The sequence below is a fragment of the Aotus nancymaae genome, unplaced genomic scaffold (genome assembly GCF_030222135.1).
Source record: "Aotus nancymaae isolate 86718 unplaced genomic scaffold, 86718_ANA_hifiasm-v0.15.2.pri h1tg000260l, whole genome shotgun sequence".
Classification (NCBI taxonomy): Eukaryota; Metazoa; Chordata; class Mammalia; order Primates; family Aotidae; genus Aotus; species Aotus nancymaae.
This window is the reverse complement of record NW_026988675.1, coordinates 742,170-764,041: the sequence shown is the minus strand read 5'-3', so window position 1 is coordinate 764,041 and position 21,872 is coordinate 742,170. Positions and strand designations below refer to the sequence as shown.

Here is a 21,872-nt window from a genome sequence, read left to right as displayed (position 1 = left end):
AAGGCAGCAACAGGAAGTAATCAGTCAGTGTCAGCTGCTTATCTAGTGCAAGGGTTCACAGCACATTCCAGGGATGTGACAAAGTCAACACTCATAAATGTGCTTTTGTGTGTGCATGTGTACTATATATAACTGGGAATATATATATAAACACACACACACACATATATATATATATAAACACACACACATGCATAAAATATATAAATTTTGCAAAAGATGCTATTAAAAATAGTCACCTCTAGGAAGAATCTGCTTCCATTATATACTTCCATAACTTAAAAATGTTACCCTGAATCCAACTCCAACTTACAGGAAATAGGACAGAGGACATGATAAACCACTGTGGGTAACAATCAACAAAATCCAGGCAGTGGGAAATAGAAAAATGGAGGGTCGACTATGAGGCACTGGTGTTTGGAGTCCTATTAGTAGCCTGATTCAAACAAAACTTTCTTTTAATTAGGACACTATAAGAAAACTGGAAGTTTAAATAGTGACTGAAAATATTTACAGATGAAATGATATAAGGGAGAATTTGTTTCAAAAGAACCCAGGAGGGAGAAGAGTGGGCTGCTGTTGGAAGTGGACAATGAGCACATGAGGAGTCATGTTCTTCTGTCTACTGTCTTTCATTTTTCAAATTTTACCTAATAAACATTTTGTGAAGTACATATATTACCTTTCCAATGTCAAAAAAAAAAAAAAGCTAGCATAAAAAAGTGATTATAGAAAAATATTCAAATAGAAAGTTATTTTAAAAGAAATTGGATAGAAAAAGTATCTCTCAGATATACCAATATAGTTATTGGTTGTTTTTTTTCTTAACACAGCAAAGCAAATAAATCCTCAGTTAGTCCATGAGGTAGTTCTGCTTCAACTCCCAGTAACTCTGACTTTAACTTCTAAACGTATGATTTTAAGCAAAGCCCTTGACCGTCGTACATCTCAATTTCTTCATCTGCAAAAAGGAAGCAGATCACTGGTTCTCAATTTTAGGAAATACAAATTTTTCCAGGGGAAAAACTCCACAGATGATTCCAACAGTCTTCTTCTTCCCTGACCCACATCCTCCCTGAACCCATCCAACTCTGAAAAGTTAAGATTTATTTTCTGATACAACTTCAGTATCCAGCAAATGCAACACTACTTTCTAAAAATGAAGCATATAACCTTCACTGCAAAATAAAAATGAAATAAATTAAAAAATAAAAATTTAATGTTCCTTTTTTTTTTTTTTTGAGACGGAGTTTCGCTCTTGTTACCCAGGCTGGAGTGCAGTAACGCGATCTCGGCTCACCGCAACCTCCGCCTCCTGGGTTCAGGCAATTCTCCTGCCTCAGCCTCCTGAGTAGCTGGGATTAAAGGCACATGCCACCATGCCCAGCTAATTTTTTGTATTTTTAGTAGAGACGGGTTTTCACCATGTTGACCAAGATGGTCTCGATCTCTTGATCCACCCGCCTCAGCCTCTCAAAGAGCTGGGATTACAGGCGTGAGCCACCGCGCCCGGCCTAATGTTTCTTTTAAGAATTTTTTTAAAGTCCTCCTGGCCAGGCGTGGTGGCTCACGCCTGTAATCCAGGCATTTTGGAGGCCAAGGCGGGCGGATCACCTGAGGTCGGGAGTTCAAGATCAGCCTGACAACATGGTGAAACCCCGTCTTTTAAAAGAAAAAAAAAGTCCTTCTAACAACTTAAATCAGGTTTTCCTGACTTGTGATTTAAGTCAAATCTCTTGGAGGCTTCTTATACCTGAGCTTTCTTAAAGGAGGAGGAGTTTCAGGGCGAATCACTGGAAAGGTGAAATAGCAGCCATGACACAAGATGAGACCAAACCAGGTGGCCCAAGGCTCAATCCCCAGCTGGAGTCCACAGATAGCCGAATCTGAGGGGAAACAGACAAGACATCCCTCAACCCCTGGCTTTCTATTCATTGTTCTCTCTCAGTGCATACCATGCAGCATACACCCTCATCCAAGGACAAGAGCCACTTCAGGAAGACAACACTCAACAGTGTACATCACAAATTCAAAATCAGCAAAAGGAATGCAGGAAATGCTCAGGATAAACTGTTAAGCAGAAAAGAAGATAAAGTGTAATAAAATTTTATATACATACATGTATTCATGTATATGTTTATATGCATAAGAAAAAAATAGGCTGGGCACAGACTCTCAAGCTGTAATTCTAGCACTTTGAGAGGCCAAGGCAAGAGGATCACTTGAGCCCAGGAGTTTGAGAACAGCCTGGACAACACAGGGAGTCTCATCTCTACAAAAAAGTTTTTAAAAATTAGCCAAACCTGGTGGTACACGTGTGATCCCAGCTACTCAGGAGGCTGAGGGAGGAAGATAGCTGGGGCCCAGGAAGTTGAGGTTGCACTGAGCAACAATTGCACCGTGTTCCACTGTATTCCAGCCTGGGCAACAGAGTAAGATTCTGCCTCAAAAAAGAAAAGAGAAAAGGAAAAGAAAGGAAAGAAAACCATAGAAAATACCACATGAAGCTGATAGAAAGTGAAGGTTTTCTTTATATACTTATCTGTATTTTCCAAAAATTGTACATTGAATATAAGCAGAAAGAAGAATGAAAAGCTGGCAGGGTGCAGTGGCTCATGCCTGTATTGTAATCCCTGCAATTTGGGAGGCCAAGGTAGGCAGATCACGAGGTCAAGAGATTGAGGCCATCCTGGCCAACATGGTGAAACCCTGTCTCTACTAAAAATACAAAAATTAGCTGGGCATGGTGGCACATGCTGGTAGTCCCAGCTGCTCAGGAGGCTGAGGCAGGAGAATCGCTTGAACCTGGGAGATGGAGGTTGCAGTGAGCCGAGATCGCACCACTGCACTCCAGCTGGGTGACAGAGTGAGACTCCGTCTCAAAAAAAAAAAAAAAAAGAAAAAGCATTTTTTTTTAAAAGAAATAATAGTAACAATAATAGCTAGCATCTACTTGAGTGCTCGCTCTGTCAGGAATCATGCTAAGCAGGTCTCATTCAATCCTCACCATAGCCTATGGAGTTTATGGAGGGAAGGGGATTATGATTAAGCCCCGTGATTCTACAAAGGAGCCTCCTGCAATGGGCACCTGAAAAAGCCTTGCTTAGTAAAGGAAGAAGCTGTTTAAAGACAAAACAAGGAACCCAACTTTCTCAGGCAGTGTGAGCCTACAGATGGAGAGGAAGTCCCAGGCCCAGAGTACAGACACCTTTCTATTCTCCTGACAACCCACCCAAGGGGCATCAAGAGCCACAGATGTCATGATAGGTGGGTGAATGCTATAGAATGAATGTTTGTGTCCCTTCAAAATTCATGTTAAAGACCTAACCACCAAAGTAATGTTATTTGGAGGTGGGACCTTCGGGAGGCGATTAGGTCACAAGGGCAGAGCACTCCTGAATGTGAGTAGTGGTCTTATAAAAGAGGCCTAAGGGAGTTCATTTGCCCCTTTCACCATGTGACAACTCAATGAACAGACACAGGTCTATGAATCAAGAAGTGAGCCCTCATCATTGAACCTGCTGGCACCTTGATCTTGGACTTCTAGCCTCCTTTAGAGCTGTCAGCAATAAATGTCTGTTGTTTATAAGCCACCCAGGCTACAGTATTTTTGTTATAACAGACTGAGCAAAAACAGTAAGCAAAGCCAAAGAAGAGGTACTAAGAAATGGAACTCAGCATGCACTGGGGTGGTCACCTCACACGGGGCCAAGAAGCAAGAAAGGCTGAGTAAGTCTCTGCCCCAATCACTGAAAATGTGGGCACAGCCAGCCACAAATAAAGTAAAATGAAGTGCAAACTCCAAGGAGGTAGGGTCACCTGCAGGGGAAAGCGGAGGAATGGACTACTGGGAAGACTTTGCTGATGAGAAGATTGAAGGGCACCCATACCTATGAAGACCAAGTCAGAAGGGAGCAAATCTGCCAAGGACACTATTAGGAAACCTGAAATTTCTCTTCCAAATGTAATGTTATTTCCAAATGATGCCATTCCTATCCCAAGAAGCACCGAGGTCCCTGTAACTGGACACAGCGGCCACCCTACCCAAAGCAAGAGAAAGTACTGAACAGTTTTCTCAGGTATTATGTTCTAATGGGCTTGTCCTAGAAGTGGTTAATATGTCAAATTGTTCCATGATACCCTCTTTACACACTGTCACTACTCTGCTTCCCTGTCCAGAGCAGGAGGAATGGCCTGGTTGGACCCGGGGTCCCGTCACTGCCCAATACACACTAACAGTGTTGGAGCACTCTGTTCCTCATCCAAAGGCCAAAAAGACACCCAATCCAAGCACACAGGACAAAGACAACTGTTTCTAAGCAGTAACTGAAATTCTTAGTGCTACCGTATTTCCCTTTTTCTTTTTTAAAGAATTCTGGTAGTGATTTTCAAAGGGAAAAGCCCAAAACTGACACAGGCTTTCAGAGATTTTTGTCAGCATCCCAGCACCAGCAAAGTCAAAGTTACCACTGCCTACAGCAACACCTGCAGGTCAAGAGCCTGAACTGCAGGTGCTATGAAAGTTCACACCCGACAGCCCACGCCCAGGAAACCCACACCGGACCCTACTGTGATGTCATCCAAGCACTTATATTGAATTTATTTAAGTTAAATAAGCATGTGATGTGACTTTACTGTAGCATATGAAAAGAGAGTTTTTGCCTAATATTGGCTAGAACGAACAAACGTGTCAAGCAGGAGTCGTCAGAAATCAGCAATCTAAGACTTAGATTCCAGGTAACTGATTTTAGACAGAGTTCCCACAACAGACAGTGCTTCTGTGTGGTCTTCTAAAGAATAACTACCTTAAATTACTCAATTAAAAGAACTGCAGATCTACAGTTTATAGGATAAACCAACCTGAACACTGATGGGAGGACTTGGGGTACCACTAAAGGTAGAACAAGGAAAAGGATGGTCTTTCACATTCTATTTTCAGAACTGCTAAAACACTACATTTCATGTATAATTAGAGATCAGTGCCACAACTTCCTGTTTTGTTCAAGGAAAACAAGTAACTGAAGGCTGAGAATGTTCCAGTCCTTGGAAACGTTTGAGTAGGATTCTTGCAGTATCAGTCTATTCTGAACAAACAGCGAAAGGCTACCAAATAGAAAGGTTAGCTTTCCTGAAACATATCCAAGTCTTCACTCTATACTTATTTTTAAGGTAGAACTCACAAAACTAGCTCTAGTTCTAACCCAGAACATAATTTATTGGTTCAAGAATTTTAAAATAGGGTCTCTACAAAACAACAAAGTAGCTATTCTAGTCTATTACTCAGAAATCAAAACCAAATCCCCTCTTTTCATTTTTTAGATTATAAAAGGAATACAAAAAAATTAATACAACAAAATAAATGGTCATTACAGAAAAATTAGAAAACATAGTTAAGAGACAAAGATAAAATGAAGAACACTCATAATTCCACCACTCTGTGATTGTCTTTTTTTGTACATATATGTAATTTTTAAAGTTTTCAAATGTGATACTAGACTATATAGTTTGAATTCTCCCCTTCTCACTTAACATTATATCATGAATATACCTGTATAACTCAAGGTTCCACCAAAGAAGCAGCAGCAGATAGTCAGCCCTCACTAACCATGGATTCCATAACCCAAATCAAAACATTCCCAAAAAAACATTGATCAAGCAGGGCGCGGTGGCTCACACCTGTAATCCCAGCACTTTGGGAGGCCAAGGCGGGTGGATCACAAGGTCAAGAGATCGAGACCATCCTGGCCAACATGGTGAAACCCCGTCTCTATTAAAAAATACAAAAATTAGCTGGGCATGGTGGCGCAAGCCTGTGGTCCCAGCTACTCGGGAGGCTGAGGCAGGAGAACTGCTTGAACCCAGGAGGCAGAGGTTGCAGTGTGCCGAGATCGCATCACTGCACTCCAGCCTGGCACCTGGTGACGGAGCAAGACTCTGTCTCAACAAAAAAAAATATTGATCAAAATATTTGATGCAGATCAAAAATATTCCCAAAAATGGCTGGGCATGGTGGCTCACACCTATAATTACAGCACTTTAGGAGGCTGAGGCGAGTGGATCACTTGAGCTCAGGAGTTCAACACTAGCCTGGGCAACATGGCAAGACCTCATCTCTACAAAAATATAAAAATCAGCTGGGCAAGGTGGTGCACACCTGTATCTCAGCTACTTGGGAGGCTGGGGTGGGAGAACTGCTTGAGCTCAAGAGGTAGAGGCTGCAGTGAGCCAAGATCATGCCACTACACTCCAGTCTGGGCAACAGAGCAAGACCCTATATCAAAAAATATATATATCCAAAAATTTTTTTAAAAAAGGGTTTTGTCTGTACTGAACATACACAAACATCTTGTTATTATTCCCTAAATAATACAGCGTAACAACTATTTACATAGCATTTACATTGTATTAGGGATTATAAGTAACCTAGAGATGATTTAAAGTATATGGGAGGGCTGGGTGCAGTGGCTCACACCTGCAATCCCAGCACTTTGGGAGGCCAAGGTGGGTGGATCACAATGTCAGGTGATCAAGATCATCCTGGACAACATAGTGAAACCCCATCCTTCTAAAAAAAAAAGTAATAATAATAAAATAAAAAATAAAGTATATGGGAGAATGTGCATAGGTTATACACAAATATTATACTGTTTTATATAAGAGACCCAAGCATCCATGAATTTTGGTATCCACAAGGGTCCTGGAACCAATCCCCTGCAGATACCAAGGGAAAAGATTTATTAAGAGAGTTACTACAAGAAATTGGCTTACATGATTGTGGGGGCTGGCTAGGCCAGTCTGAAATCCACATGGCAGGCCAATGTGGAACTCTCCAGAAATTGAGTGCAGCTGCTGTCCATCGGAGAAATTTCTTCTACTTCAGGGGAGCTCTGCTGTGCTCTTCAGGCTTTCAGCTGATAGATCAGGCCCACTCAGATCACCTAGGACAATCACCCTTACTTAAAGTCAACCAATTATTAATTTTTATCACATCCACAAAATACCTTGACAGCAATGCCAAGGTGAGTGTTTGACTGAATAACCAGGACTGTAGCTTAGCCAAACTGACGAACGAAACTGACCAACACAATATCCATGTCAGTAATCTTTAAAAGCATTTTATAAATTTACTTATCAACTCTCTTACTACAGAAATTCAGCATTCTTCCAAAATTTTGCTAATATAAGTAATGTTGGAATAAATAAAACTGAAGTGAACAATGCTATAAACTGAATGTTTGTGTCCCAAAATTCCTATGCTAAATCTTAATCCCAAGATAATGGCGATTACGGCTCTGCCTTCATGACTGCAATTAGTGCCCTTACAAAAGAGACTTCAGAGAGTTCTGTCACCTCTTCCACCATTTGAGGACACAGCAAGGTAACAGAGGTTATGAATCAGAAAGCAGGCCCTCATCAGACATTGAATCTGCCAGTACCTTGATTTTAGACTTCCAGTCTTCAGAACTGTGAGCAATAGATTTCTTTTGTCTATAAGCCACCCAGGCTATATTATTTTGTTATAGCAGCCTGAGTGGACTATGACAAACAACTTTGTATAGTCAATCTTCATTCTCACATCTGATTATTTTATTGAAAGACTACTGGTAAGGAGGAGCTACACACAGACAGAACTCCAGAAAACCTCATAGGATTCCCTTGAGTCTTTGGTCAAATACAAAACTGCACATGTGTGAAGTGCAACTCCATGAGACAAGCAGGAAACTGACATGGACAATCCTGAGAGCTGGGAGATGTTCAAGCCTCAACCAGCCTGAATGGAAAGTGCTCACTAAAGAGCTGGAGCACTCAGAAGACCAACAAAGGCCATGTCTTAGAAGACTAAGCTAGTTCTAAAATAAAAGTACCCTAGACACATCTTAACAAAGCAGAAAAACAAGGCCAGGCACAGTGGTGCACACCTATCATTCTAGCACTTGAGAAGCCAAGGTGGGAAGATCATTTGGGACCAGGAGTTCGAGACCAGCCTGGGCAATATATTAAGACTCCATCTCTACAATCAATTGATCAACCAATAAAAATAAAAAACAAGCTTCAAAAAGATCATTCTGATCAGCAAATAAATTAATTGCCTGCAAGAATAAAACTCAACACTCAACAGAAGAAAGCAAAACCCAGAGACTTGACAATATAACATTCATTAATGTCTAGCATCCAATCAAAAATTATCAGACATTTGAAGGAAAAAGAAAATGCGACCCAAAATCAGGAGAAAACTCAATCCATAGAAATAAACCGAGAAATGACAGAGACAATGGAATTAGCAGATAAAGACTTTAAACTACTATAAGCATATTAGAGGATTTAAAGAAAAACCAAGGTAGGAATCAAAGCCATAAAAAACAATCAAAAGGAACCTGCAAGGCTGAAAAATAAACTATCTGAAATAAAAAAGTTACTAGATGAGTTTAACTAAAGATTAAACACTAAAGGAGAATAGACAGTAAAGCTGAAGACAGGTCAACAGAAACTATTCCAAAAGAACGGCAAAGAGAAAACAGATCTAAGTGTATGTTTCTGTTGGGGGCGAGGGGTGGGCTCAAAAGTCCCCAAATAGTATAAACACAGGAAAATCACACCACAGTAAATCTTAATCAAATTGCTCAAACTAATGATAGTAACTTAAAAGCAGCTCATATATAGCAAGAGAATGGGGATATCTCACATGCAGGGAACAAAGAATGTCTACTCACTTCTCATCAGAAACAATGCAAGCCAGAAGACAATGGAATGATAACTGTGTAAAGATTAAAATGTGTCTTTAAAATGTGTAAAGAAAAACAAAAACAAAAAGGCATCAACCTGCAATTCTACATCCAGCAAAAATATCCTCAGAAATGGAAGATGAAATAAAGGCATTTTCAGCCAAAAAAATCTGAAAGAATTCACTACCAGCAGATCTGCACGACAAGAAATATTAAAGAAAATCTGCAAGGAAATATCAGATCTCTGCCTTCCACCCTACACTTCCCACTTCCAGTCTCTAAATCCTTATTTTACTCCTTCTCATCTGGAGCTTTGTATTCAAGAGCTGCTCCCCTTCACAAAACTTATTTTCCCTTACTCCATATTTTATAAACCATTCCAAGTTGTTCACTTTGCTTCATTAACTAAAAACAAAATTCAAAAGCTCCCCGACAGCCCAGGCAATATAGTGAAAAAATCTTTTTAAAATTTAGCCAGGTATAGTGGCAGACATCTCTACAAAAAATTATTAAATTAACTAGCTATGGTGGTGCATGCCTGTGGTCCCAGCTACCGAGGAGGCTGAGGTTAGAGGATTGCTGGAGCCCAGGAGTTCAATATTATATTGAGCTATGATCATGCCACTGCACTCCAGCCTGGGCAACAGAGTAAGACCTTGTCTCTCTTAAAAAGTGTGCACACACACACACCAATCTCCCCCAAAACAGGTCAGAAAGAGAGCACAGGAGTGAGAAAAACAGAAGAGAACTCAAGGTGGCGGGAATTCAAGGGGACACAGGTGACCCATCCTATCAAGGAGGGGAGTGAATTTTCCAAAAAACAAAGCAGGCCAGGAGGATCGTGGCTGTCTTGCAGACACTGCTACAACTCCCACACAAGAAGGCATCAGCTCCTCTCACTTAAACTGCAAGGAAGGTCTGTAAAACTAAGTTTAGAGCACCCACGAAACATAACTCCTAAAAAGTGAGTACCAGTACAGCATGATGCTTGATTCAGGGAAACCTTATGTCATATTCAAGCTCTACTGCTCATTAGCTGCTTGACTATTGGCTCATTTAAAATTCACAACAGCTCTATGAGACAAGTACTATCATTATCACCTATATTTTAAAGAGGAGAAAACAGATTTACAGAAAGGTTATACTGCTTGCTCAAGGTAATACATTCAGGAAGCGGCATAGCCAGGATGTGAATGCAGTCACCTAAAACAGACTGTCATTTCAGGTGTCCATTACACTGTGAGCACATCCTAGCAGTGCTCCTGCAGAGAAGAACACAATTAAGACGCTAAGGCTAAGCCTCTAAACACAGATAAAGTTAGGTCTTTGTGAGAGGAGTCAAGTGCTCTAATTTTGGCTCTGAATTTCAAATGGTTGTATGACTATCCACCTTACCTAGTAAGGAGGAAAGTGATCTTAAGCCAACTAACCTCCTATCCTGTGTAACTTCAAGACTGTAATGCACAGTTTGCAAATATGAAGAGCTAAATAAATACTGAGATCAAGAATTGGTGTGTTACAAAGTAAGAATGAATTATGGACAAACCTAAACACCAGATGTTAAGCGAGAAAGAAGGAAGCTGCAAAGTAGAAATTCCTACCTGGGAAGAGCTGGTGGTTCCCTAGCGATTTCAGCAGCACCAGCAACTGCTCCTGGAGCTTCTGCCTCCTCTGAGCCGTGAGCCATTTCCTTCGCAGGGGCCTGTGGGCCTGGAGGCTGCACTTTCTCTACTTCCTGAGGCCCACCCAATTCTGTGGTGGAGTCAATCTCTATTTCCTGGACTGGGACTGGGACTGGCTCCTTCTCAGCTGTAGCAGCTGACAGAATCTTGACCTCTTCTTCTTCCTTTCTTCTAATTTTCTCTTCAAGTTCCTGCCTTCTCTTCTCATCATCCTGACGGGCCATGTGGTCAAAGGTTTTGAATACCTAAAATCAAACAGCAATCCAGCAATCAGTTCATCTGCCCAGTAATGTACCATGTATCTTGTAGAAATGTGGTAAAATCTGGTAAGGAGAAAACTAAAAGCCATAAACTGACAAGTTTTCCCACTGGCAAAATGAAAATGCCCTGCCACTTCACCAAAAGCTGACAGGTAAACAGTATTTAACAGGAGGGTTCCAAAATCAACAAAATCAAAAATTTACAAGCCAAGCTAACATATTTACATACCTAAAAGATGCACAGTTAGATGGTCTTTGCTGTCATTATTTTTATAGACCTGAGTCTTGTTCACAATGCAAAGAATACACGGTCCTGGTATAATTGTGGGTTATAAAGGCACCAAAATTCAGACTCACAAATGAAACATGAAAACATGGCTGAACTTCAATTTCCAAAATGCAACCAGTTTTACTGGACTGCTGCTATTTTTCACCACACTGCATGGACATTCAATTCAACAAACATCCACTACGTGCCTACAGGGTGCAAGAAACACACACAAAAAAAACATCAAAATGATTTCTGCTGTCTCCTAAGAACTCAAAATTCTGGTGTGTAAACAAGTTCTTAACCTTCTCTGGGACACAGTCACATCCATGAAGGTGCTGGGATCTCTTTACCAAAAACGTACAGCCAAGACATATCCACACATGAAAACTCTGATACAAGAAGGGGCATGACAGAGCCCTTGATTCCCTGTCAGAATAGGTGGGAATGAGCATGTCTAGCAAAAGAAATCTAGGGAGACTTCTTGGAACAAGGAGGATCCCAGTTAGACCTTGAATGAGAGGCACATTTTCCATAGGAACTGGAGGAAATGCCACAGCTCCAAGAACAGGCTTGTCAAGGAATGGCAAAAGCTCTTACAATAACTGGAGGAAGGAATGGCTGAGAGAGCAACCTGGAAAATGGGTCGGAGTCAGATTCCAAAGGGCTAGAATGCAGACAGGTATTAAATAACAATGTTCTGTGCACTGCACAGGCAGTCCAAAGGATGCTAACAGACTAACTGTGTCAAAGGATTCTATAAACATTTCTCAAAACCCTCACAAAAATCCTATGAAGACGACAGCATAACATTTCAAAAATGAGAAAAAATAAGGCTCGGAGAGGTTAAGTAACTTGCCCCAGCTCCTGCTGGCAAAAGTAGTAAAAAATTACGCAGCACACACCAAACAGTGTAGGGAGATGATGATGTAGACAGAAGAGAAAAAAATTAATAAAATCCTAAAAGGTTAAAAACTGGAAACAACACCAGAACCATTTTTACTTCTGCAGATAACCTGAAGCCCTGACTTGATTCTAACATTCGTGTTTCCACCCCTTTGAGTCCTTTGCTCTCAAAGCTTCTCATACTCCTAATATTCCAGATCTTCATCTTAACTCCACAAAATCAAAGCAACAAGAACCCTCTCTCCTAACACCTGAGACTTCTAACACAGAACCCCCCAGACTTGATAGTCCTCACCATGCCACTGCCCCTGCTCACTCAGTACATTCAGCCTTCTCTGACCTGCCCATTCACACCACCAGGAAGTGCTATCACTACCAACCTCCCAACCATCCCATGTTCTCAGTACTCATTCAAGAGTCACAGAACATGGAGCTGAAAGAAAACTCCAATCTGTGACCTCCAACCAATCTTCTCAGCTGACAAGAGGTGACTCTCCCAAGATCTACCAACAAGTTACATGAAGAACAGGATGTAGCTAGCTTTCCTAATTCTAGTTTCAAGGACTCTACTAAGGAGCACTTCTTAAAGTGGACTCCAAAAAAAAACCACCATTATCAATTATAATGAATGGCTTGTCAGTCCAAACTATTTTTATCTTAAAACATACTATTATAAAGTGGAATTCAATTTTCACATATATTGTTCCTGCTGAGGTTCTTCAAGTTGTGTATCCACGCTGTGCAAACTCTTAGGAGGAAATGTATGAATAGCCTAACTCTACACCAACAGTCTACTTCCCAAAATATTAAGGAAACACTTTGAAGTTCCACAGTCGTGCAGCCCAGCACTCCCATCCAAATTCTTCTCTGCCTATGTTCAGCAGAGACACCAAGCATCCCACTTCTCATGGGGGTGGAGGGGCAGACCACAGGAAGGAGTCTTATGCCATCAAGTTAGGGACAGAAAAAGAAAATCCCTAAGAGGCAGATGAGTAGGAGTGGGGTGGTCAAGAGATCACCTACTACCCTGGAGAAATGTTATGCTGGTACCAAGTCACTCAATTTCATTCAGTGTTGTCCTACCCCACAACAAAACCCTTGTCAAGGCTGGGCGTGGTGGCTCACGCTGGTAATCCAAGCACTTTGGAGGCCAAGGCGGGCGGATCACCTGAGGTCGGGAGTTCAAGATCAGCCTGACCAAAATGGTGAAACCCCGTCTTAAAAAAAGAAAAAAAAAATTTTTAAATTTAAAAAAAAAAACCCTTGTCAATACTGAAATCTACCTTTACAAGCCTCCTGCCAAATGAGCTTTTGTGGATAAAAGAACAGGTTCTGGCCGAGTACAGTGGCTCATGCCTGTAATCCCAGCACTTTGGGAGGCCAAAGTGGGTAGATTACCTGAGGTTAGGAGTTTAAGACCAGCATGGCCCACATGGTGAAACCCCATCCCTACAACTAAAAATACAAAAATCTGCCAGGCATGGTGGCATATGCCTGTAATCCCAGCTACTCAGGAGACTGAGGCAGGAGAATAGCTTTAACCTGAGAGATGGAGGTTGCAGTGAGCCAAGGTTGTGCCACTGTACTCCCAGCCTGGGCAACAGAGCGAGACTCCATCTCAAAAAACAGGTTCCCAGGATTCACCCTAATCTACCCAAACAAAATATCCAGGGTATATGTGTTTTTAAAAGTTCCTTGGCCAGGCACAGTGGCTCACACCTGTAATCCTAGCACTTTGGGAGGCTAAGGTGGGCAGATCATGAGGTCAGGAGTTGGAGACCAGCCTGGCCAACATGATGAAACCCCATCTCTTCTAAAAATATAAAAGTTAGCTGGGTGTGGTGGCACACGCCTGTAATCCTGAAGCAGGAGAACTGCTTGAACCCGAGAGGCAGAGGTTGCAGTGAGCTGAGATCATGCCACTGCAGTCCAGCCTGGGTGACAGAGTGAGACTCTGTCTTGAGAAAAAAAAAAGTTTCTTAAGCAATGCTGATGGTTGAGAACCACTTCCAGAAAACATGACACCTCTCTTAGCCATCTGCTGGCGACTGTTCCCTTGGCTTCTGTGAAACTTGCTGCTCTCCACCAAGATTTCCCCCAAGGTCTGTTCTTCACCTTTGGCTCCTCTCTCCCTCGGGTGTCCCCAAAACCCAGGTGACAGTTCAGTTAATACATTATCATTATTCCGGTCACCCAAGTTGAAAGCTTGGATCATCTTTAACCCATCCCTCCCCTTTCTCCATCCCTGCTCCCCAACTCCACTACTTCATTAGACTGGTCACCAAATCTTAAACTATAGAAGTGTCTTATAAGAGGTGGTATCAGGTAAATGAGTTACCAGGTAAAATGAGTGCACTATCTCTGTCAGTTCATCTGTGAAACAAAGACCAACCTCTCTGGTTATGTTAAGGGTTAAATAAGATGATAACAAACCCAGAATATAAAACATCTGATATTAGTACATATTAGGTGCTCAGTATATACTTCTCCCGCATACCTTCCTGCAAGCTACAATCATCCTAGACAAGTGTCTTCATCCTACTACAGAATGGTTAAATAATAGAACACAAAGATATGGAATCCACAAAATGAAATTTTTAGTTCCAGCTCTACGGTAAACTGGCTGTGTGTTCTTGGTCAAATAACCTTGCTGAACTGGTACGTAAACTTGAAACTTAACCTATTTCACAGTGACACTGAAGATCAAATGGCAAGACTTCATTAAACTGCCATAATGTCCTGCTAAAGGCCACCTCCAACAGCTTTCTGATCACTAACATGGCACTTATGCCAACTGATAAGGATGAGTCATAAACAGCCTTAAGTTCTGAAATTGAATCCTAGTGCAACCCCATCCCTCATTTGGCCCTATTACCCTGGTAGTTATCAAGACTTTCAAAGCTTTGGCTTCTACTGAGGAAAGTAACATCTGATCAACGTGCAGCATGCATTAAGACTTAAGGAGGAAACATCTGAAGCACTTTATAAACTGTAACACGCTAGAGAACTGGAGGAGGAATCATCAGCATTTCTATCTTCTTGGGTATTCTATAAACAGGCTTAATGCTTGGCTGAATAGTTTCTTTCAATCTCATCAGAAGTCCCACCTCTCTTATAAAACCTTCTTCACTTCCCAACTATCATTTCTATTTCCTTTCTTTACAATGGGCTCTATCAAATAATTGCCCTTACAGAGTTTTCTGTTACTTTCTGGGTTTTCTCTCTTTAACTGCAAGTGTCACAAGGAGAGAGAAACCATTACTTAAACACCTGTATCACCCATACCTGTGGCAACTAAGTGTAAACTGCATTCAGTCAACAGTTGCTTACTATTACATTCAAAAGTGTCCAGTCAACTTCACTGAATGAGTACTGACAGTGCTTCCAACATACAATAAACTTAACCTGGAAGGTAAGGAATTAAATTCAAATGAAATTTTAATAATCACTACAGTGACCGTCTTTGACCACGGCCACACCCATTGATCAACACAAGGCCTCCATCATCCCCGCCAACTCAAGTGCTTTCGTAGTTCTGGGGCGTGCACGTTTCTGTTGCTGTAAATGTCCTTCCTTCTGTCTGACCTGCATGGATTTCACTCCCTGACTAGCAGCCCCCAGCACCCTGAGGGGTACGCGCTGCCGGGTGCTGAGCAGGGCTCTTAACAGCCGGCTTACTACTTCTGAAACCTCAGGACGTCCCGAGCGAACCCCGGCTGCTCCCTCAGCCGAATAAGCTGACATCCAACCCGAGCTTCAAATTACTCAAACCATTCTCACAAGCTCAACCCCAGGACACCAAGAAAAGGAGGAAACAGACTGGGAGAGCTTGGAGGAGCGGTCGCCAGGAGTCAGGGCAGGTCAGGGGCGGCGATTCCCCAGACCGCAGGCCCGCCCTCCTCACCTGCAGCACCAGGGCCTGCGCGGCCCCTGGCGGGAAGCCCATGCGGTCAGACGGGTGGCGCAGCAAGCGATAGAAATCTGTCTTGCGGTAGAGGAAGCCAAAGAGAACGCGCAGGAAGTCCTGGACGTTGCCCACGTGCTGCAGGATGCCCAGAAGGGCCTGGTCATACAGCTCCGCCGCCCCGGGATCCATGTCGCCTCCCGCTCTAGGGACGGTCCACACTCAGGGCGCCTCCTCAGACCTGTCGACTGGCCACTTCCGGGGTCGCGGCCAACAGCTCCGCCGGACAGCGCGGCCGCGGAACTTCCGGTCCGTGCTCGTTCGGCCCCCGCAGACCCGAGCTGTTTTACCCGGACCCGGCTGCCCCACGAGCTTTGCCCTGGGGTGGTCCTCCACAAAAGAGCCCAACAAGGGCAGCAATTAAGTTGCTACGCACAAAGAGGCCCGCGGCTGCTGTGCTGCGGGAACTTGGCCGCCATATTTGAAGCGGGCGGAAAAAAAATTATGGTGAGTGCAGTGTCACGTGATTGCTCGGATTTTTGTCACGTTGTCCGTGGAGTCTTTCTCATTCCTGGGTTGAATTCCCGCCTGGGTATTCGGAACCTGCGGTTAAAGCTAGGGATGCGGTGAGGCTTTTGTTAGTAAGCCATATACTGAAAAATGCGTATATGTGGGATGTATGGATTTCTTATTAATAACAGAGCTTTGAGTTAAACTCAGGGCGTTGCATCAGAAGAAAGTCAAGTTGACGAAGAAAAGAAAGAGTGAGCGCATTCACATATGTTAAGTGGAAAGAGCTAGATTCAGAATAGGGAATCTGTATGCCATCGTTGTGAAATATGTACAGATGTCTGTATAATATGTATATGCATATATACATCATATATGTGTATAATGTATAATATATACATGCATTATATATGTGTATATATAATATATAATATATACATGCATTATATGTGTATACATACATAATGTATAATTGTAATATATAAATAACATATTAATATGATGTAATATATTAAAAAGACTTGTTCTCAAGTGGAGAACCTTTTATAAAACAGCTTTTAATAAAATTAATCATTAAATGCTATCAGGAGCATTCTTAAGTGAAACTGAACATTTTTAGCCTATAAGTGTAAGGCAGTGCATACTAGTAGAGTTTGGTGCCTGTTATGGACTGAATGTGCCTGCCCCCGACCAGATTCATATGCTGAAGCCCCAGTCCTCAATGGGACTATATTTGGAGTCACATTGGTGATTAGTAGGGCCTTTAAAAGATACTTAAAGGTTAAATGAGGTCATAAGGGTGGGGCCCTAACCCAATGAAACTGGTATCCTTATAAGAAGAGAAGGAGACACTAGTGATCTCACTCTGCGCACACGCAGAAGAAAGGCCATGTGAGGACACACTGAGATTATTCCAAGCCAGGAAGAGAGCCCTCACCAGATACCAACACCTTGGTCTTGGATTTCTGGCCTCCAAGACTGTGAGACAATAAACATGTGTTGTTTAAGCCACCCAGTCTATGGTACTTTGTGACAGCAGCCCTAGAAAACTAGGACAGTGTCCTGCCTTGATTCCTGCTAAGACACTTACAGTTTTACCTGCCATTGATTTTGCACCATCATTGCAAATGTCAACATAGCAAAAAAGCAAATAACACCATAGTATTGTTATTTTTACCTTGGAGACCCCCCAGGACCACATACTACGTTCTGAGATTCACTGCCCTAGAGAATTAATGAATCTCAGGTGAGCCTGTTAGTTATATAATTCCTCAATATGACTGAAAGGACCTGCACTCATCTTCTTGCTATATTCAAAGTTTTGAATAATTTTCTTTAGCACCTAAAAGTATCACAAAAAATGGAACAGACACTGCATCTGGAGAGGGGAAATTGAGGGAAACACTATAAAACAGGAGAAAAACTTACTTTTGTATTTGATACTGTGTACATGCATTACCTATTCAGAAATTAAATAAAATATTTTTCAAATTGAATGGAAAGCTAAACATAATCTCATAACACAGTCCAGCAATCATGCTCTTATGTATTTACTCAGCTTATTTGAAAACTATGTTCACACAAAAATCTGCATGCAAATGTTTATTGCAGCTTTACTCATAATTGCCAAAAACTGGAAGCAACCAAGGTGCCCTCAACAGATGACTGGATAAACAAACGGTAGTACATTCATGGAATAAAGTACTGTTTTCAGCAATAAGAAGGAATAAGCTGTCACTCAACAAAAAAATATGGGTTAATCTTAAATGCATATTGTGAAGAGATAGAAGCCAGTCAAAAAAATGCTACCACCCAATTATATGACATTCTGAAAAGGGCAAAATGTAGAAACAGTAAAATATCTGTGGTTGCCAGGATTTGGGTGTGAGAAAAGGTTGAATGATGCACAGGGAATTTTTAGGATGTAAAATCATTCTATATGATAATAATGATGGATACGTGACACTACACATTTGTCAAAACCCATAGAAATTTATGGCACCAAGAGTAAACCTTTATATATGCAGTCTTTTAAAAAAAATCACTTAGGAGATTGGGGGATCCCAGAATGGGCTGCAGAATAACAAAACAATCTAACTGTATTACAGATTTATGAAACAACCTCACTGAAGGGATGATAGAAAGAGATGCTGTCCTAAGTAACTTTGGAAATGAGCAGTCTGTAAGATTAAAGACGAAAGGAACTGTATATAAACACTGAACGCTAGTTAATAAAATTATTCCCAACAGGGGTATGGGTTATCAATTCTGAAACCACTAGATATGTATAGTGGAAATGAACAATTAAGCTAATGGTTGAGGGTGGTGGAAGCCAAGTTTCTCATTGGTAGAGTGAGAGCGTTATGGATAAGCAGGGGAAGGAGGCTAGAATGATCCATATGGTAATAGATCAGAGTTAGAAATTCATACTTACTATAGATACAGATGGCTATGTGTAGAAATATTTATAGAAATGTATATATATGCAGGTGAATGTACATACATATATTTACTTGCTCTCAGCCAAGAAGGTCTAGAAGCAACAATGCCCCAGTAGCAATGAGGATACCTTCCACTCAGATCTTGGTTTCTGATATTCTCCAATAGAAGGAACCAGGGTTCCTTGGAGAAATAGCTGATTCTAGGACTGGCACAGAAAATATACAAGATGCACCTGAAGCATCTTGTGGTACCTCAAAGTAAGGAAGTGCTAAAAAATATAAAAACCCACAATGATGGGGGTATGACAAAGGAAAGCCATATGGCCAAACCTGGAACAATGGCCAAACCTGGAACAATTTGAGCAGCAAAATAAGGTACTATTACATTAGAACCCAAAATACAAAACAAATATCTATCTGCGAGTCCATACTGATAAACATATAAATATATTAATATATACATACTTGTATGATATATGGAGATATTTATCATACTGAATAAAGAAATGGAAGAAAATAGACATTTTCTGTTCAGAAGAATTTCCAATAATTTATGTAGAAATTCTGCCTTGAAAGAGGTGGAGCATGACTCCCTACTTCTTACGTCTAGGATGCGTGTAGTGACCTTCCTAATAGTAGAGCATGGAAAGGGGAGAAACCTGACAAGGATGACCTCAGCTAGGTGATAGAGGCCAACATCAACAGTGATAAGTCATGTTGACAGTATACACCTTTAATATGCTATGAATAACACTTTACCTCTGTGGTCTTCCTCTCAAAAACCCATAGCCCTAGTCTAATCATGAGAAGAACATTGGACAAGCCCCATTTGTGGAACATTCTACAAAATACCTAACAAGTGCTCTTCAAAACTGTCAAGGTCATCAAAAACAATGAAAGCCTGAGAAACTGTCACAACCAAGAAGAGCCTAAGGCGACCTGACAACTAAATACCATGTGGGATCCTAGGGGTGGGATCCCAGAACAGAAAAAGGACATTAGGTAAAAATTAAGGTAGCCAAAATAAAATATCCACTTTAGTTAGTAGTAATTATCAATATGTATTACTTGTAAAAAATGAACCATACTAATGTAATATGTTAATAATAGGGTAAACTGGATGTGAGCTATACAGGAACTCTGTTCTATCTTTGCAATTTATTTTGGAAATCTAAAACTTGTTTTAAAATGTACTCTTAAAAATGTATTTTAAAAAGTGGTAATCGGCCAGGCGTGGTGGCTCACGCCTGTAATCCAAGCACTTTGGAGGCCAAGGCGGGCAGATCATCTGAGGTTGGGAGTTCAAGACTAGCCTGACCAACATGGTGAAACCCTGTCTTAAAAAGAAAAAAAAAAAAAGTGGTAATCACCCACACTCGTTCCCTTCCCTAAAAAGTAAGTGGACATGTTAAGGCAAAGTGCATGCTTGAGATGTACAGGTCAGATGTAAAACTGAGTGAGAGGAGATAGTGCAGGGCTGGGCCCCTTCTGGCCCAGCCAAGACTCTCACATGGGCTTCAGGAGGACAGATGCTTTTAGCTGTTTCTCCAGCAAAGACGTTTTCTCTGCGTTTCTCACTCCTTCCTGGTTATGCCATCCCTCATCCAACCACCAAACTCTTCTGAAAGTAGCCATGGTTCTCCTCTAACAGCTGCAGTGCCCAGGGCAGCAGCATGTTGGTCATACTGATGGCAAAGGTGCCCGGGGCACACTCACTAGCTTACTTTTTTTTTTTTAATAGACATGAAGTCTCACTGTTTTGCCCAGGCTGGACTTGAACTCCTGAGCCTAAGCAGTCCACCAGCTTTGGCCTCCCAAAGTGCTAGAACTACAAGTGAGAGCCACTGCACCTGACAAACTTACTTTCAAGTGTCAAAGAAAGGGGTACATATAGTCAGTGATAATGCAAATGGTGATGAGTTGTTGAATCTCAGCTGGAGCATATACTATACCAGGTTTCGCTGAACAACTTTTTCCCATATACATGAATGTTTTCAAAATAGAAAGTTAGTAAAAGAGACCTGGTGCAAACCTGGTAAATGTTAATGTGTGTTTAATCTTAGTGTGGGCTCCTATGTATGTCTACTCTGTGTGTTTGAATTAATTTTATAATTCATTATTGATTTTAAAGTACTTATAAGAATAAGTGTCATAAAAATATCTGAACATTATTTTTAAAAGAGAAAAATATTTGAAACTAGGCCGAGCACAGTGGCTCATGCCTGTAATCCCAGCACTTTAGGAGGCTGAGGCAGGCGGATCACCTGAGGTCAGGAGTTCAAGACCAGCCTGGCCAACATGGTAAAAACCCATCTCTACTAAAAATACAAAAATTAGCCAGGCATGGTGACACACACCTGTACTCCCAGCTACTCAGGAGGCTGAGGCGGCAGAATCGCTTGAATCCGGGAGGTGGCGGTTGCAGTGAGCCTAGATTGCGCCACCGCACTCCAGCCTGAGTGACAGAGTGAGACTCTGTCTCAAAAAAAAAAAAAAGAAGAGAAACTAAATTATGGTTTGATGAATAAAATACCTCAGTTAAAAATAAGAATAAAGAATAAAGGAGATCAAAGTTGGGGATGTCTGATATTACCCTCTGTAAATCAAGAGAGTTTCTGCATTTTATTACTAAATATTTTACAATTAAAATTTAATTTTTTTTGAGTTGGAGTCTTCCTCTATTGCCAGGCTGGAGTGCAGTGGCGCAATCTCAGCTTACTGCAGCCTCCACCCCCCGGGTTCAAGCGATTCTTCTGCTTCAGCCTCCTGAGTAGCTGGGACTACAGGTGCATGCCACCACACCCAGCTACTTTTTTGTATTTTTAGTAGAGATGGGGTTTCACCATGTTGGCCAAGATGGTCTCTATCTCTTGACCTCGCAATCCACCCACTTCAGCCTCCCAAAGTGCTGGGATTACAGCCATGAGCCACCGTGCCCAGCCTAAAATATTATACACTATAATAAAAAGATGTGGGGGAGCAGATGCTTGTAGACGCTGCTGGTGGAAGAGCAAGATTATACAAACCTTTTTTAAGGCAGTTTGGCAAAATCTAGCTTTATCAGTCAGGATCCTGGTAGGAAACAGATGGCCCTCCCAAGCTGGGTAGTTTGAAGGGAGTTTTTAAAAGGGACTATTTACAAAGATGGGGCAAGGTTTTGGAACTTGATAGAATGGGA

The 21,872-nt window shown here is 41.6% G+C and overlaps 1 protein-coding gene across 4 annotated transcripts in view; it reads right to left on the bottom strand.

Annotated features, from left to right (window-relative positions):
• The window catches only part of LOC135273075 (nudC domain-containing protein 3-like), a 33,150-nt gene extending 17,178 nt beyond the window's left edge, over nucleotides 1–15,972 (bottom strand). The window contains exons 1-4 of one of the 4 annotated variants that reach the window (XR_010340951.1): nucleotides 15,744–15,972; nucleotides 10,325–10,650; nucleotides 6,769–6,938; nucleotides 1,781–1,886 (exon numbers count right to left, since the gene is read on the bottom strand). Coding sequence is in view for 3 of the 4 variants with exons in the window: in XM_064371997.1 (XP_064228067.1) it covers nucleotides 1,853–1,886; nucleotides 10,325–10,650; nucleotides 15,744–15,935 (552 nt within the window). In the remaining variant the exon portion in view is untranslated. Of the gene's footprint in view, nucleotides 1–1,780; nucleotides 1,887–6,543; nucleotides 6,939–10,324; nucleotides 10,651–15,743 lie in introns of those variants that run through there. The other 3 variants (XM_064371997.1, XM_064371999.1, XM_064371998.1) reach the window with 3 other exon arrangements.
• Nucleotides 15,973–21,872: the final 5,900 nt, after the last annotated feature.